Source organism: Acanthaster planci, linkage group LG16 (assembly GCF_054643075.1).
Source record: "Acanthaster planci isolate LZ-2023a linkage group LG16, COTS_SCS, whole genome shotgun sequence".
Lineage (NCBI taxonomy): Eukaryota > Metazoa > Echinodermata > Asteroidea > Valvatida > Acanthasteridae > Acanthaster > Acanthaster planci.
Genome location: NC_141792.1, coordinates 7,789,635 through 7,808,227, shown reverse-complemented (window position 1 = coordinate 7,808,227; position 18,593 = coordinate 7,789,635). Strand labels below are relative to the sequence as shown.

At 44.9% G+C, this 18,593-nt stretch overlaps 1 protein-coding gene across 5 annotated transcripts in view; it reads left to right on the top strand.

Annotated features, from left to right (window-relative positions):
• Positions 1–18,593, top strand: part of mib2 (mindbomb E3 ubiquitin protein ligase 2) — a 39,289-nt gene that overhangs the window by 8,991 nt on the left and 11,705 nt on the right. For all 5 annotated transcript variants that reach the window (XM_087147216.1, XM_022248460.2, XM_022248458.2 and 2 more), the window contains 13 exons: positions 1,278–1,472; positions 6,757–6,902; positions 8,046–8,156; positions 8,965–9,069; positions 9,866–10,034; positions 10,630–10,763; positions 10,960–11,108; positions 11,714–11,870; positions 12,851–13,005; positions 14,942–15,068; positions 16,056–16,265; positions 17,148–17,326; positions 17,914–18,196. In XM_087147216.1, coding sequence (XP_087003342.1) covers positions 1,278–1,472; positions 6,757–6,902; positions 8,046–8,156; positions 8,965–9,069; positions 9,866–10,034; positions 10,630–10,763; positions 10,960–11,108; positions 11,714–11,870; positions 12,851–13,005; positions 14,942–15,068; positions 16,056–16,265; positions 17,148–17,326; positions 17,914–18,196 — 2,120 coding nt within the window. The remainder of the gene's footprint in view (positions 1–1,277; positions 1,473–6,756; positions 6,903–8,045; positions 8,157–8,964; positions 9,070–9,865; positions 10,035–10,629; positions 10,764–10,959; positions 11,109–11,713; positions 11,871–12,850; positions 13,006–14,941; positions 15,069–16,055; positions 16,266–17,147; positions 17,327–17,913; positions 18,197–18,593) is intronic.

Genomic DNA, 18,593 nt, shown 5'->3' with positions numbered 1-18,593 from the left:
AGCCATAAGTGAGCTAACTACATGTACATGAAAACTCAAACTCTAAACTTTGTTAAGTGCCAAATGCACATACGTGGAGTCTCTGCATCAGCATGGTAGCCAAGTATATTGACATGAGCACTAGTACATGCGTGAGTATTCCTGCATGGGTATGAATACGAGTACAGTTACTTCTCCCTGAGTACAGTTACTTCTCCCTGAGTATGAGTATGTTTGTTTTTTTTCCTGAACATCATTGTATGAGTACCTTTTTCTTGAGAATGAGTACAAAAATATACTCAAACACAAATACAGGACCATGAGGACACTACTTTGTGTGGTTTGATTTGGCAGTTTCTCCCTAAACCCCCCTTGGCATGTTTGCCAGGAACCTTTCCTTGCTCCTCCAAAATCCTCAGCCGTACAAGAAACCAATGGCACAGTTGTTTACAATAAAACTTTTATGAGCCGCAAACCCCATGCAAAGTAATTGTGGTTGTGCTATCCTCAGCCCTATAAAATCTTCTCCAAAACATCTTGATTGGTGAAGGATCTTAGAGCCGCCTCAGGCTGGGATTTTGATGGTTTTCCTGGTGAATATACAAGTACAAGTTAAAAGAAAGTTTGGTTCAACTGATACCCTGAGGAGGTTCAGGGACTTCATGACTGGACAGTTTTGTAATGGCCTTGTGAAACCCTTTAAGATACATGTAGACTTCCTATTTTAGCCTTTCCATGAAGTTCGTGATGTTACTATTGTTATTCATTTCCGTTAATGACTCCAAAGATTCCTCATAAACCTCCAAGGCACTGTAGCTCGCAAGCCTGAAGAAACCTGGAATTTCAGGCTGTTCATGGTGAAAGACAGCAATAGGTGGAAAGGCTTGCGGTAGCACCATGCGTCTCCTGACGACGGACTGAGCATGCAGTCCGAAACGTTGAGTATACTCTCGGTTCTTTTCAGAACCATACATAAGAGATATGTTCCTTCACATGTTGCTACCATAAGCCTTTCCACCTATTGCTGAAGAAACCTGTAGAGAGGAGACAACGAGAAGCAGGTACAGTTGTAGAGGTGGGAGGAAAACCCCAGAGGAATATTCTGGGTAAAACCCACGGAATCAGGTAGGGACTGAAAAACCTGATCCTCATGCGGACTGAGGTGGGCATCGAACCTGGGCCACAGAGGTGAAAGGCAAGGAGAGAAGAGGTACGCCAACCTTGGTCCCGAAGTGTAGTATGACTGTTTGTCTCATGTACTGAACAGAGAATAACATTAATGTGTCCTCCTGTCACAGGTGGAGAGGGCAAAGTGGGCAAGATCACAGACATCCGGGGATGGGACGTGGAGTCCGGCCGCAGCGTGGCCAGTGTCTCGTGGTCGGGCAGTGCGACGAACGTCTACCGGGTCGGCCACAAAGGCAAAGTGGACTTGAAGTACACCCAGGATGCCATCGGGGGATATTATTACAAGGAGCACCTTCCCAAGTTGGGTGAGTTCTTGTGCCAAATTTTGTTTTTCAAAGAATATCCCGATTGGGGTTTGTGTTGTTTTCCAGCAGTTGTTGAGCTTCTTACATGTACATGTGTGCGCATGTACAATGGACATGTACATCTATACTTGTTGAGGAATGCCTTTTAGGTGATTATATTTATCCTGTTCGGGAGATACTTGATGGTATTCCCCCAGGATTTGATCAGGTTGTAGGCCTCTGCATTTACAGGTACTTTCAGAACAAGGTTAGGTACCCATTTCTGTAAAGATAGGGTACCCAGCTTATCCTTAACACCTTCGCACCGGGAACCGTCAACCGTCGACAGCCACGGCTTTGTGTGAGGATTAGTGCATACCACACATACATTCTATTCATCGTGCAGCTGCGGTTTCAATGTGGGCCTGCTGGTGGACAGAGCTTTGCATACTGGGTATACCGCAGCCCAGCAGTCGCGGTCAAAAGAATCCCAGGGTTGAGGGGTTAAAATTAAAGCATAAATAAGTAACCACACCCCTGTCGGTAACGCCACATTTGTCACAGTATTTTTCTTCCTCCAAAAACAAACATCAGCACTTGATCTTGCTGCAACACCAACATGCCAGTGCAGTTGGAGTGGAATCCATTTGAATGGAGTCACCGTCCCTTCAGCAATTGAAGAAGAAAGTATAGCCTGTAGTGCAATCAGTAAGAGAGAAGGGAAGGCAGAGATTCCTTAGGTGTAGGGGCGGACATGTTTAAGCCGTGAACCCCAGACACGCAGCGAGTGATGTCAACCAGTGTGGCTCGGATCGAAAAGTGTATTCTTTAGTGCAATCAGTGAGAGAGAAGGGGCGACAGAGATTCCTTAGGTGTAGGAGGGGACGTGATTAAGCCGTGAACCCCAGACACGCAGCAAGAGATGTCGACCAGTGTGGCTCAGATTGGGGACTCTTTATCTTTGCACAGGAATCATAAATGTTCCCACTGTGTGCCTTTACTCAAGGATGTCCAAGATGAATAAAACTGAATCTAAGTAACTTTTGTAACCTCGTGGCAAACAACTGGTTTGCGTCATTTTTAGTAATATTTTGTCAACATTCACAAAGTTTGGGTACAGTTTGTCTACATTAATTGCATAATGATCACTGGAATTTAAGGTTTTCTGAAATCTGAATATAAGATTTATGCAGATTTTCTGTGCAGATTCCAGACCCGCCCACTAGCACTGGGCATACATGTATAGCAGACGGACAGTGGATGTGTGTTTCCTACATGTAAACATGCGTTCTGATCAATGTGGATGACTAGAGAAATCTTTCAAGGACGTAATAAGTCAAACCAATGCACTGTATAATATTTAACCCCTCCCCACCCGGTCTGTGAGACAATTCATGAGTACAACGTCTCTTGCAGCAATAAAAATGGCAACACCAGCTGTACTATGCCTGTCAATCATATTCGTGGGTGACCATGTGGCATTGCTGGTTGATGGCAACCGGTGATATATACTACACTTTCACACTGAAGGGGGTACCAGTGGCAAATCACATACATTGTACTCTCTGCAATGTGAAAGCTGCCACTGGCTGTTTTTTTGTCACAGAACAGATTTTTATCACCTGACTGTTAACGGGATTGTTATAGAAAGGAATTTTTATCTCCCGATGTTACGAGGATGTCAGAATACAAACAAAGAAGTGAGGGATTTTTATTTTGCATTGTTGGAAACTGTCATACCAAATTACAATAGCTCACCTATAAAAGTGACAGCTTTATTGGATTTCACGTTATGTGAGTGAACAATACTATGCGCAATCCCAGCACTGTTTGCCACTAGTAGGGTGCCTCCCGGCTACGACAGAGATGTTCTTTTAATGTTTGGATTATTTTTCAAGTGCACCTTAAATGAGCTCAAATATGAAAGCAAAACAAACACCTCAACAGATTTCCTTTTTTCTCTTTTTTACGTAGGTTTTTTTTTCAGTGGGGGGGGGTTAGTTTTGATTTGAATGGCTGCCCGACCCAAAAACGCAGAACTGCATAATGACATCAGCGATCAGGTGCCCAGCTACCAAGCACAGACCTACCTTTGTCAGAATTTTGAATGAAGGAAAAAGCAGTTTGAAAAAAAATAACTAAAAAAAATCCTTAATCTTCGACAGGAAGAGACTTGGCGTGAATCCAAACCAGTAGTAGTTACATATGCTTGAAACAGTTATGACTAATTGGAAAACATGAAAATGATGTGAACAAACACAGGTGCATATATACATTAGGCATGTCACAAGGAAATTACCAGTGTTGTACATGTGCGTGGCATGTGTTTCAGTTTAGCCCTCCAGATCTTACTTTAATTTCTAGGGGGGTTTCCAACAAAACCTTAAAGTCACATTTGAAATATTTGAAATATCCCCTATTTCATAATCAAAAAATAATGTTTAGGTGAGAGATGACATTTAAAAGTTGAAAACTTGTGAGAAGTGAGATGGTAATTTTATTGAACTGCATATTTTGATCAGCTGTAATGTGTTTTATTCACACTTCATCTCCTTACTGGACAGGTTTTTGCAATTTAAATTAGAATTGTATGTATATTTTAGTGCTTTTAAATGTAACATATTTGTTTGATGTTGTGCAGCTCGTGTTTTAAGATTGTGCAATGTATATTGTTGACTTTGTATTGTAATTTTTGTGTACATGACTTTTATAAAACCGGGAAGGCAAATTTCATTCTTTTCTTTTTATACTCTGGAAGGAAATGACAATAAAACATCTATCTATCTATCTATCTAAAAACTCCCTCTCCCAAATGCATGAATGCTTGGCAAAGAGAAGTGACAATTCACATTTGTAAAGAGGACAATATTTGTGCTTATTGTCCTTCAAAAATTTATAACAGCTGCAGATTTGACTGTCTTCTTGGTTTATTTATATGTACACGTAGTTGAAATAGTTCATTGTTCAATTTGACCGGGGTAACATTTACAGTCATAAAGATGGCAAAATCAGCCACAAATGATCAGTCACGGATGATTTTCAACCCCAGATGTAATGAGTCACATTTCGTCGTGTGCCCAGCAAAACATCGTAAGCGCGCTTACGCCCTTTTGCGCGGATGCATGATCTGAGTAGAAAAAAAGTTCCCGGTAAAAGGACGTAAGAAACACACTCTCTTTGTTTAGTAAAAACGGATAAACTTTACTACAAAATCAACACAGGGTGTGCATATTCTTCTTCCCAGCAAAAGGTCGTAAGCGCTTACGACCTTCTTCCGGGCTCACGACGATTTACTCCTTTGCCCACCATGGCTTACTTTTGTCAAGAAGAAAAGGGTTGGGAGTGGCAGAAGGGATGCCAAGAGAAGGAGGCCACCAGCATTTAGATGTGTCTCATTTCCTTGATGGACATGGACCTGCTTGCATCCCAGTCAAGCAGACCCAATTTGTACTTTACAAATGGCCTTGGTGAATCTTTTACATGTACATTGGGAGGGGCTGAAAGGGCCAATGCGGCCCAAATCAGTAAAGATGTCTATGTACGTTTGTAAATCAAATCCAACTCCAAAATGATATTAGCTCCACAAATCAAACCAAGCCCAACAAATACGAAGGTAAAACCAAGCCAACCCAAAACCAAACAGACTCAATATTTGAAAAAATATCTGGCTGTGCCAAACCATGCAATAATTCTGTCTGGTTTTTGTGCCTGAACCTATTTGTTTTGCATGAATTCGCCTGAAAAAGTCATTGCAAGAACTCAACTTCGGCAATACCGGTACAGAGATCTCATTTATACTTACGATTGGAGTATGAGTGGAAAAAGATTTTCACATCTGGGGCAACCTGGGCATTATGACTCGCCAGTACGTGTAGGTTGAACCATGTGAATGTTGGGGCTGTTTTGGTTGAGATGGCTAATAACCTAATCGACCCGAAAAATTGGAAGTGCAAAACCGAACATGACCCAGCCCGACTGAAATGGTGGCAAAACCAACCTGACCTGTAACGAACATCAGTTCTCCGTCCAACCACTACAAAATAAAAATTGAAAGGTTGAAAAAAAAAAGCTTTTTCCACAAAGTAGATCATTTTTGTGCTTTGGTTATAGGGGTGTCATTGAAGAGGCTATATTCCAGTGAGTGCACTCAGTACACTTCTGCCTGTAGGATTTGTTACAGGGTTGTGAAGCAAAAGCAGAAATCTTTGTCTGATTATCACCTTCAATACCGTGCTTGTTTACACCTTTTGGATGGAACAAAAGCTAAAATAATGATTGTAGAAATTGTTAAAATGTGAGGTTTGGATTATCAACAGGGATATATTTTCTGTTATACCGATTTTGGAAACCCCCCTCGTAAGAGTGGAAGAGGCAGACAGACCGTCATCTCTCATGACACATGACTACTTCCACCATGTCTACCCTTCCCTCCAAAAAAGTGCATCCTTTTTTTCAGGAAAGAAATTTGTTCCATGGAACAAATTTCTTTCCTGATAAAAAAGATTTATACCGGTAGTCAGTCTTTTGAATTTAATAGTGACTGACCTGTATTTATTCTAACCAACTTACATGTACAAACCTGCTGATGCAATCCTAGAGAAATCCCTGACCCTTCCCTAATCAAATTTCCTAAGTAAGTTCCTGCTTTCAGTATGACGCAAAATGCAGCTTGCTCTATCAAAATGAGGAACTGCCTGATCTTAAATAAAAATTCGGTTTTAGTTGCACTTCACGAATTTTTTTTATTGAGAATCTGCCCACTTACTCCTCATTTTGAGGGGAGCAGATGTGCAATCGCACCTGGGCGTCATTCATGTTAGTGGCCAACAAATGCTCAGTTCAAACATTCAGAAGTAGCTGAGTGTGCTTTTCACATTCACAAATGTAAAGCCACATGTACAAAAGTTCCTGAACAGTACTGGAACTGAATCGGTTTCAAATCATCAAAAATGTCAGGTACGGCACAATTCAGGGTTTCACTTCCTTCAAAGTTTTTCTTCAAAGTGAAACTTCAAAATGCCCTTTTCTCAGTGGAAAGTGATGGTTGTTTGGTGTCAGTGCTGCTGAAAATGACAGCATGCACTTTCAGTTCCCCCATTTCTCCCGCTGAAAACAATCCAGTATTTCTTGTTCACAACGAGGCGGAAAGTGAAAGTGCTGACACACTTTTTTCCAGACTCGAAATGGAGCATAAGATGAAAAACAAATACCTGGTACCCTTGCAATGTGATTATGTTATTTTTTCCTCCTGAAGCTTTGTTACCATGCATTAGTGTGTTGTTGTTTTACTTGTTGCCATTTGTAGGTGAAGACCTGCAGACAGTCCCAATGCAAGATGGGAAGGCATCCTTGATCTTCAGTGTCGGCGATAAGGTCAAGGTCATCCTGGAGGAAGATGTCCTGAAAGCCATGCAGGAGGGCCACGGAGGCTGGAACCCCAAAATGGCCGAGGTAGACCCACCCACTCGCCCTTCCACCCAAACTCCCTAGGTCCTTTCGCAAGGATGCGACTTCGTTTCGACAAACATTTCCATCTACTTTGGCATTATGCACCTCCATGCGAAAATGAGATAGGGCCTCAACCTCCAAACTCCATTCAGGGGTATGAAAGGAGTTTTGTACAAGTCATTGTAACCTAGAAAAATCCTCACTCCCCTATGCATTGGGCAGTGTTTAGAGGAGTTCAGTGTTTCAAGGAGACTGTGTATCATTTTTTTGATAGGTCACACTTTAGGCCACTGTTTCATGTACATGTATAGCAAATTCAGATTAGCCCAGGCACCTTTCCAGGCTTTCCTCCTTAGAGTCTTGTTCATACGCTGGATGTGCGCCTGGCTGGCTTTTTGCTTTTGTGAGATTACTGATTGTCCAACAGTGCTGTTTGCCCTGTTTGACTGTGGTTGGTAGGAGTGGGTTGTGTTTAGAAACAAATCTCCTTCGCCATGCCACAATTCTTCAAAATCGTCATCACAGATGCAGTGAGAATTAATGTTTATGGACCAGTGCTGGTAATTTACAGTATAATCCATGCCCATGTTTATATCCGGTTGAGCATTGGCAATACAAGATTGGGCTCAAGACCTGGACTCAATGTATTCTTCAGACTCAGCGTGGGTTTTTACGAAAACCACCCATTGTGCAAGGATGAATCTGGAGGCTTGGGGAGGGTCGGGTTACTGTTAAAATGTCCCATTTTTAACCCCAAAAAGTGTTCTTGAGCAAGGCACTTGACCACCATTCAGTGCTGTAGTCAAGTACATTTAAATGAGAATTAGTGTGAGCTTATCTGCATGAATGTACCAAGTTCAAATACTTCACCAGGAGTGTGAGTACAACTGTCCAAACTACTCATTTTCATGAGTGAGTGCGAGTACAGAAAAGTACATGTACATGCATCTGAGTACAAGCTACAGCAATACTACATGTGCAACTGCTCGTTCTGAAGGAAGCTCACAAGTGACCCGCGAAGTCCTTCTGAACAGCTTGTGCATCCTGCATCACGCTCAAAGTGGGTGGGCAAGTCCGGCTGACTTGCTCCAAAATGACTCAGGCCGCACTCTTCTTCCAATATTCCCCCTCTGCTGTTCTTTTCAGTGCATTGGCAAGGTGGGCGTGGTTCACCGGGTGACGGAGAGGGGCGACATCAGGGTCCAGTATCCGCCCAACAGCATCAGGTGGACATTCCATCCAGGGTCGCTGAATAAGGTAAAGCAAAAATGTGCCAAAAAACAGGTGTATTTGTTAATCCCAGGCAAACCCTGTGGCAACAGTAGGGCTGTGACAGTTCTTCAGTTAACCAATCGTTTCATTTCCTGAACTGTGGTTTCTGTGAAACCTGGCTGATTTAGTTGAAGGATGTAAAGGAAAGTCAATGCCATTGTAAATCGTTTTCATGTGGAGGCAAATTGGCTCAATGAAGTTGTGTGAAATAAAGCATACGTATGCAGTGTGTGTAGATGTCCGTCACTCTCGACAGTTTGAATTGGTGTTGCAAAGTTCAATCTCTAAGTGACCTCTTGACCCATTTGGGGTACTTTCAATAACCTGAGATGGTGTACTCACTTACATGTAAACCCATGACGACATCACAGGAACATGTCAATGTGAGGGAAGGAATTGAACGCACTGTTTCTATAGGAAGAAATTGAGCTGCACTAAGCTTGAGGTAATCAACTCAAGGAGACCAAATCCGTGAAAACGAAGCTTGAAGCCCAAGACAAAATCAAGACTTGGGATATAAGCACCAGTCACGACGGTGTTTAGGCCATGTCGGAAACACACTTGCAGAGCTCTAGCACGGTCTATCGTGAGGACCTCTCCTTGTATTTCCAGTGGAGTAAAGACCGAGACATAGATCTAGACAATAGATTCGGATGCAGCCCTATATTAACCTGTTCTTCGCATGATGACCTCCGTACCCCAACCCAGGACACTTCCAAGGTCGGCCAGTAAAGTGAATTCTAAATCATTCTTTTCTGCATGTTGATATAAGTTGGTTTTTTCACATGCTCAGGTGGATGCCTATGCCTCGGGCGACAGGGTAAGGGTCAGCACAAACATCTCCATGGTGAAGAAACTGCAGGTTGGACACGGGGAATGGAGCGACAACATGAAAGACGTAAGAGGCCTATAAGAACTGCTGCGGGCAGAACACACATAAAAGCATGATAAGGTCCACTTTTACTCAAACGTTAGCTGTAAGCAGAGACACAAATGGGTTTCCGTTTACGCAAAAGGTGCGAACGGCTAATTACAAAATCCCCACGGTAACAGTAGCACCACGGAGGAAAGACCGGAAGGCAAGACGAGGAATCATCCTGTCATGCCAGTCAGTATGCGACATCACACCAGTACCTAGCAAGACTGTTGATTGGCCTGAAGGCGCTGTCTCGGTGTGATATCTCTGACAAATTGCTCAGGTTTTTAAAGGCAGCAGTTTGTCCCGTGGTTTGTTCGCCGTCAGCGTAGACGGTCCCCTAGGACACCCTTGTGTTCTTTTCAGTCAGTCAGAGTATCCGTCATCGCTTGCTGTGAAAATGGACCCTTAGATGTGTCGCAGAGTTTTGACCTCGTCAATCACAGTCTAATCGCAAATCTATTTTGAAAAACATTGCAGCACATCACAGGTACATCACATGTCAGTTCACATGGCAAATTAAACAGGCCCCTCAAAAGCACAACATAGTTTCGATGAAGAGCTTGTCATTTGGTCCTCCAATTTGCCTTGCTGTCAACTTTGGCTTCGTCAAAACCTTGCTCTTTTCGACTACTTTTTGGCCATAATGTAGTCGCATTCCGCCTCTGTGGTGAGCACTCCTGGTTTCTGTCCAGTCAGAGAAGCTGTTGAGGTTTAGTACCTTGCTCAGTAACAGCAGACTGGATGGCAATGCATTCATGCTCTTTTCCTCCCCCAGACTCTTGGCAAGACGGGCAAGGTCATCAAGGTCTACCCAGACGGTGACCTACGGGTTTCCATCGGTGACCACACCTGGACCTTCAACCCATCATGTGTCTCGCCGGTGGAGCCGGGCGCACCGGACCTCAACAACACGCTAGTGTCGGAAAGAGACGAAGAGCAGTCAGGTATTTGTTGTTAAACCCTAAAACAGCTGGGCTTTTTCGAACCTTCGAGGGGGAGTAGGCAGAACCCTCTCCTCCAAAGAGTTGACTGTCCAATGCCTGATCTAGCCGAAACTGGGAATGCTCGTAAAGGTATTCATTGTCGGTATTATCTGGAGTTTCAATGCAATCCAACAGGGATTTGCAATGGTCACTGAGATTTCAAAGATTTGTCCCCTCCTAGGATCTCGTATGTCTCATGCCTGATTTTTTTTCAACCTGGCATTCATGTAAGTGCACCATAAGTGCCTTTGTGGGTTAATTTTGGATTTTTGCCCCGCCCAACGTGTATTTTTAACACTGTATACTCAGTGTATGCCCCCAAAGGCTTGTGAAAAAAACCACAAGCTTGCTCAGGTGGGACTCGAACCCACGACCTCCTGCTTACTAGTGCAAATGTCTTAACCACTCGACTACCGAGCTTGCCGGTGTCGGCTGGCTGGTTCAAAGACACAATCGTACAAAACTGCCTATGGCAGGCCAACTAAACAAAACTGTATTTACACACGTGTGTTATGTCACGATGTTCATTTCTTTTTCATCTTTGTGCAAATTGTAGGTATTCTTCACCTTGCGTTGGATCAGATCATATCTCATCCATCCAACAGCGACGCCCCAGCCAAGTTAGTCAGTGAGGCAGCTCAAGGGAACAAGCTGGCCGTGGCAGAAATCCTCAGCAAGCACTCTGACTGGGTGAGTGAGAGAAAAGAGAGATCGTGCAGCTTCTTTGTTTTCATGCCGTAAGAGCTGGTTGTTTTGGAATCGCACTGTTATTTCCTATTTGATCGCAGAGTATAAGCAGGCTTTTAGCAAGAAAGGTTGCTGAATTCAAGACCAATACAGTGCAATTGTAATTAATGCCTACTGCATGTTGGTGTCTCATCCGCAGGTGGACAGCAAGAATTCTGGCAAGACAGCCCTGCAGGTGGCCAGCCATCAAGGCCACCTGGAGGTCATCAAGGTGCTGCTCCTAAGCAAAGCCAGTCTGGAGATACAAGACCAGGACGGCGACACAGCGTTGCATTATGCCGTCTTTGGGTACGTCTTGGCGTTTTTCTCTCCTGAAAGCCAGACCACTTACTTGAAGAATGCTATTGGATATGGGGACAAAACAGATCTTGAATGTTTGAATCTACTGCAACTCTGCACATCCAGTCGGCCGTTCGCCTTTTCCAGACAATCTTTCTCCTACAGACCAACCCATCAAGCCCCAGCGTCACGGTCTTTCGGCCACTCGCAGCCGTGACTTGTGTCCAGCGTGCACGCCCAAAATTCCGGCGTGCACGCGTGCCAGTATGAGGCGTGCAGCTGGAACCTGCAGCTGGGCATCAGAGAGAAATATGTGGCAATTGCTCTCGTGCGTAGTAAGCGGGGCTAACTGGATCAGTCTGTCGACATCAAAATGTGCATCTGTCCCACTGCTTTTCAATTTTCACGCAGCATAAAGTAGTGGTATTTATTGTTTAGAATTATGATACATGCAGTTTTCAAAATGAGGGTAACTCTTTACTTTTGTGTTGATGCCAGCCGTAGTTTACAGGCACAAACCTATGAGATCTCATCCAATCGCACCAAGGTTAACCTGACCACCGTTTGAAGCCATTCGCTGGAGCGTTATCGATCTCTCCTTTTTTTCTCCCCAGCAACCAGCCGGACGTGGTCCAGTACCTGCTCAACAAGAAGGCCAAGATTGACGCGGTCAACAACGGCCAGTGCAGCAGCCTTCACGTGGCCGTCAACAAGAGCTTCACGGCCTGCGTGCGCGTGCTGCTCCGCCACAAGTGCAACATCAACCTGCAGGTGAGGACGGGGTCACCCGGGCAACCAACAAACCGCCGTCTGTCGTCTCCGCATTTCCACAAAAAGGCAGATTAGGCCATGGCTGTTTGTCTACCGGGGGTTGACAAGCATCCAATGGCATTCTGGCCTGAAAACACTGTTTCTTGGAAAACACTAGACGCAAATAGTCACGAGTACAACTTGAAGTGTCCAAAAATGTTGATTTATTTCTCAGCGTATTTGCTGTTGAACCAGTCATCACCTTGCCAAGTCAGCTCGATCCAGTAGCGAATCTAGGGGGAGGATGGTGCACCCAGGGGCCAATTTCATAAAGCTGCTTAGGCACAAAATTTGCTTAAGCGCAAGAAACCCTTCATGAATTAGGTGACCAGCCAAAACTACATGTGATGTATATTGTTTTGGAATGGTATTTAGCTGTCTTTTGGTTAGCATGACAATCACATAGAGTTTAAGCTGGCAACCTTTGTTTTTTAAGCAAGGTTTTTTCGCGTTCAAGCAGATTTGTACTTAAGCAGCTCTATGAAATTGGTGCGAGCACTCACCTCCCTTATTTTGCAGGTTTGTTTTTTTAAGGAAACACCTTTTCGTCCCCTCTGTCTGTTTTAGTCTTGGGAGGTTATTTAATCAATTTTAAGACAGAAGTTATCACTGAAACCCCTTATGCCGTGCACCCCCTTTGTAAATGCTGGATCCACTCGTAGGTCCTGAAAAGTAGGCGTGGCCAGGTTAGGTGTAAAAAAAATGATGATTTCATAAAGAATACATCTGAAATGTGGTATTCAGTTTTTTTGAAATCAGTTCAATTCAATTCGATTCACAGTTTTTGTGTCATAAAAGATTACAATCATAAAATGTTACCGTTTAATATACAATCCACATTTTAAAAAAAATATTGAATATAAATGGCTTTTTTAAAGAATGAACATATATCTAAGGAAACCACGGGATGACTGTTGATTTCTTTTCTCTACATCCGGCAGGATTCGTACGGCGACACGGCTCTGCACGACGCCATCGCCAAGAACTGCAAGGACATCATCGACATGCTGACGGAGGTGGACGGAGCCGACTTCACGCTGAAAAACCAGCGGGGGTTCAACGTCATACACCACGCCGCCCTGAAGGGAAACCAGTAGTGAGTATCGCAGCTCGCGTGTCCTGCACCAGTTGTTCTCAGCCTGCCCTGGGTGTAGGCACCCAGGGCAGGAGTTCAATTGTGTAGAACGCTTTCACCCTCCAACCCTGTTTGATACCACAAAACTTATTAGTAAGCCATGTCTGAATGAACATTGGCTGCGGCTTGAAATTACACTTACCTCTATGGGAAGCGGCTACAGGCACAACCGTAGACTATTATGTGAAGCCCCTGCTTGATGATTTGGACACGGCCTTAATTTAATTGTCCGTGACCATGTTAACCACTTGCTGCTGGGGAACCCCGTTTCGAGCACCATGGGTTTATACGCAGAGCCGGGCTGTCCAAAATTGGACAAAAGAGCTGGTCCGTGTAACCAAAGACCATGCTCGGAACAAAGGACCTGCTGCTGGGAATTGCTATCATTTTTCAGCTTGCATTTTTGAAGGTAATCCGTCACTGTTTTTAAATGGTATACCACTGTTTTGGGCATAGCGGGCCCGTGGATTAGCACTGCAGACAAAAGTACTCCAGGGCCCCATTGATGAGCGACATAGCACCGCTGCATGCTAATCCAGCTGCATTTGAAAAGACACCACAGGTTTTCACTGGGGGCAAAGGAAATTATGCAACACCTCACAATTCTGGGCTCTCTTTACAGGGCGGCAGGCCTGGCTGAAATATTCAGGAGTCAATGAAGGTTGCCTGACAGCTTAGAGTAGACACCAATTTGACCAACAGTCATTTGTGTGGGTGTGAACGTCCATTAAATGAAATGATGAATTTTTGAAGAATTTTGAAAACGGAAAATCTTGAAAATCTCCCGTATGTGTGCACTGCATTTTTAACCACTTCCTGCCGGGGACTCCGGATCCGGACATGTATGCTTTATATGCGTGGCCGGGGTCTCCGAACTCGGATGAAGGGAATAGGGCCTTGTAACAAAAGACCGTACTCGGAACAAAAGACCAGGCTGCTGGGCATTACCGACATTTTTCACTCTCAAAAGTGGAGACAATCCAGCCTTGTTTTGAAACAGTATACCACGATTTGGGGCATTTAGAGCGAGCGGATTACCACCGGGGACAAAAGCGCTCCACCACCGCAGCGATGAGCCACGCAGCACCGCTGCCTGCTAATCTGGCCCCTATTGAAAAGAGGTCAGCAGTGCACTGAGCCAGGTTCATGTACAAAAGAATATTACGTAACACCACAAATCTGGCTCTTTTTACAAGGCTGCAGGCGTCAATAGATTTTGTCAGTCGGGTTAGAGTGGACACCAGACATGCCTTCACGTGTTTGTAAGTGTCCAGTAAATGAAGATAGGAATTTTTAAAGAATTTTGAAAACAGACAAAAATGATAAATATCCCACCCCAGCATCATCAACATTGATAAATGCCCCGGCAGGAAGTGGTTAAAAGCATCTGGCAGCAAGTGGCTAAGGCCCAGCTATAGGTCCTTGTCAGGTTCAAACCTGTCTAAGGAGATGTGCTGTAAAGATCTTTATATGGGGGTTCTGAAAGGGTGAAGACGTGTTTCAATTTCATTAGCGGCTTACTAATAGTTCACCACACCAAAACCAGTAGTACCTCAAGTTGGACTCTCTCATATGTGCACTGACTGTATTGATGATGATCATGATTAAAAAAGCAGAAACTTAAAGGGTTTGAATCAATGAAAGACAGAAGCCAGAGTTCATTAAGACAGAAGTCTTGTTCAACATGTCTACTTGCGTAAGCATTTTTCCCATAGACCTTGCAGTGGCACTGATTTGTATGCAAACTATTAGCCCCCCAAGTTACTCACAATTTGCTCATCCAGCATTTCTGCAACACTGGGGAGTCCACATAAAGTTCAAATCACTGAGCTAATAGATACCACCTGGGTTCCCCCACTGCCGAATAATGCTGAAGGAACTTTGTACCTCTCCACAGCGCCACGGAGAAGCTGGTCGTCAAGGCCCGACAGCTGGTCAACTTGAAGAAGGGCGATGGGTTCTCGGCCCTCCATCTGGCGGCCTTGAACGGACACCGGGATGTTGCCGAGGTCCTCATCACAAGGGTCAGTGTAGATTGCAATGAGCTTGTGGCTAGCCAAAACCGGCAGTTAAAATGCCTCTCAAGAAAAATCCACCCGGCAGGAAGTGGTTAATGTGGACTGGTGAACAAGAGATATCCTAGGAAGACATTCTGTGGTCTTTTACATGTCCACAGGATGTTTCCTCTTCTCTGAAAAAGAAGTTTGGAGGCGTTTGGGGGTTAGGGTTATCCCTCATAAAAGGAAGAGGAACAGTCAAGGAAATATTTTACAAAAATCCAGCCGAAAATCATGTTCCCACTTCGAGAAAAATTAATGTTTTCATCGAGTTGCCTTTAACTGTATGAAAACAAAGGAATGTCCACACTAGATTGCAATGTACGCCGGTGTGTGTAGATGTGTCCATAAAACATCTTTATGCTCTGCATCATATGTGGTAAACAAACTCGCACGTTGTTACTTGCCTTGTGTTGGCATTACTTTGTTTTCATGTTGTTTAACCCTTTCACGCCATGATTCTTTTGACCGTGACTGCAGGGCTGTGGTATGCCCTGAATGGAGGGCTTTGTCGAGCAGCAGGCCCCATTGAACCAGCAGCTGCATGGTGAATAGACTGTATGTGTGGTATGCACTAATCCTCACACAAAGCCATGGCTGTGGCCGTGGCCGTGGCCGTGGCCGGCTCCCCGGATGAAGGGGTTAATAGATCAGTGAAGATGCTCATTTCTCTTCAACTGTTTGCACTATTTGAGCTGGATTTTTTATGATGATTTCCTTAACTGTGCCTGTTCATTTTGCGATAGTTGTTCCCATTCCCAAAGTACCTCTACAACAGTTTTCCAGAAAGCGGTAAACTTGTGTGGACCCAGCTTAGTCCACAGAAGGTTCACACAACCTGCATATAATGAGGACCTCTTTGGTCCGCATGAGGTATGTAAGATTTGTGCAGTGGCATACGTGTGCGAAATAATGAAGTGAAATTTGGGGGTGATTTTGGTTTCTTTGATCCAGGGTCAGGCTGACATTGACATCCAGAACAATCGCAAGCAGACGCCGCTGCTGCTGACCGTGGGCCAGGGCCACACAGCAGTCCTGGAGCTGCTGGTCTCCAAAGGCGCCCACGTCAACGCCGAGGACGAGGACGGAGACACCAGCCTGCACCTGGCCCTGATGAGGCAGAGCGTCTACGCCACGGCAGACAGCACGCCCATCCTCTCTAAGGTAGAGGGTTTTGAATATACCTTGAATGCCGCAAACAGTGGTATGCTGTTTCAAAACAATGACAGATTACCTCTGCTAATGCCAGCTGAAAAATGATGGTAATTCCCAGCTGATTGATTTTTTGTTCTGAGCATGGTCTTCTGTTACAAGGCCAAGCTCCGTTGTCCGATTTCGGGCACCCCGGCTATGCATCAAACCCAAGGTACCCAGTACTGGGAACCCCTGAGGCAAGTGGTTAACCACTTCCTGCCTTGGACTCCGGAATCGGAGACTTATGCTTTATGTGCGTGGCCGGGGTCTCCGAACTCGGACAAAGGAAACAGGGCCTTGTAACAGAAGACCGTACTCCGAACAAAAGACCAGGCTGCTGGGCATTATCGACATTTTTCACTCTCAAAAGTGGTGATAATCCAGCCTTGTTTTGAAACCAGGGTTTGGGGCATTTATAGTGAGCAAATTACCACCGGGGACAAAAGCGCTCCACCATCGCAGCGATGAGCCACACAGCACCGCTGCACGCTAATCTGGCCCCTATTGAAAAGAGGTCAGCAGTGCACTGAGCCAGGTTTGTGAACAAAAGAAAGTTACATAACACCACACAATCTGGGCTCTTTTTTACAAGGCTGCAGGCCTAGTGGAAATTCTTGGGCGTCAGTGAAGGTCACCTGTCAACTTAGAGTAGTGCCTAAAGAGTACTCCTTGTGGCTATAAACGTCCGTTAAATGAAATGATGAATTTTTGAAGAATTTTGAAAACGGAAAAAATGATGGTCATGCCGGCCCAGCATCCTCAACGTTGAAAAATGCCCCGGCATGAAGTGGTTAATAATGTTTATGCAACAATTTAACCTTCATTAGTTACTCGTTACTTTGCTGTATCCAGATTCGCTCATCACTACCTCCTAGCGACAACAACATTGGCACCGGGCCAGCAGTTGCCTGCTACCTGACCATAGAGGGCGCCAACCTTCAGCTGCGGAACCACCTGGGCAAGACACCACTGGACCTGGCGGCCACTGCCCAGCTGGACAGCCTCCTCAAGCAGTGTGCCGAACTCAGACAGTACGTGACTGGGAGATTTTTTTTTAAATATATTTTCCAACTAGCATTTTTTTCGGAGCATTGGTGCCTAGGGCGTAGAAAACTACTTGTTCGAGCCCTGCAACATATGCCTCATGCAGAAATTTCAACTGTTTCAGAATTTTCAAACCTGGGTCGCTGGTTATTTAAAGCCAGACCGCGTCAGTGGTATTGTGTGTTGTGGCCTTGGGCAAGTCACCTCACCCCTGCTTGTCTCTCTCCACCCAGGAGTGTAAATGGGTACCAGCATTAGCTGGGGGAGCCAACCTGCGATGGGCTGGCATCCCATCCGTGGGGGGGACAGAAATATTGTTAGTCATTTCATGCCAAGGAAACTGGAGATAAACACCGGCCTGATGACCCAGATGGCTCAGAACCGATAGACTTGTCAGCGAGAGCTCAAAAAAATAACGGCACATCCCCTTTATTAGTGTGAAAAATTAGCCTTCTCTTGCTGGATGACCTGAAGTAAAATTCACTTGTCATTTCAAGGTCGCAAAACTTTTAGAAGTCAGTAGAGTGAAATGGAAATGCAGTATTTCCGTTTTTGCTTTTATCTTCCTGAGTAGACGGAGGCTGGGAGAGCTGCCAAAGAACCCTCCCAACCTGAAACAGAAACCGGCGAGCAGGTCAGCACCCAAATCAGCCAGTGCCCCATTGCCCGGTGACCTGGCAGCGAGCAGGGCACCGGACAAGCCGCCCGTTGCCCAGACAGACGGCGGCAACCTGCAGGCCATCATGACCCAGTGCCGCATGTGCCAGAACCCGGCTAACTGCCAGTTCCGGCCCTGCGGCCACCAGGCCACCTGCATGGAGTGTGCCAAGCTCTTCCAGAAGTGCTTCATCTGCAAGGTGAGCGGTCATAGAGTTGATTCTGTAAAGCAAGAAAACAAAAAAATGGCTCGGCGGAAATGGATGAACTCCCAAAGTTAAATTTCACAACACAGCTTTCCGCCAAAGAGATTTCACTTTGGGAAAATAGCTTAGCTTTGGATGGTAACCGTTGGACACTTCGTGTTACAAATGTACTCCATGTGAGCTGGTATTCCAGGTGATCTAGGACGGATTCAGAGAGGTTCAAGTTTGGGCATGAACCAGTAGGTTTTTAACAGCACAGTCACACTCCAACGACCTCATTATTTAATTTCCAAGATTGAAAAAGTACTGCAATATACCTGCCAAACTAATAAAAATAGTTTGAAATCAACTTCAGTGAGATATCCCCTGTCAAAGTATACATGTCGGGTAA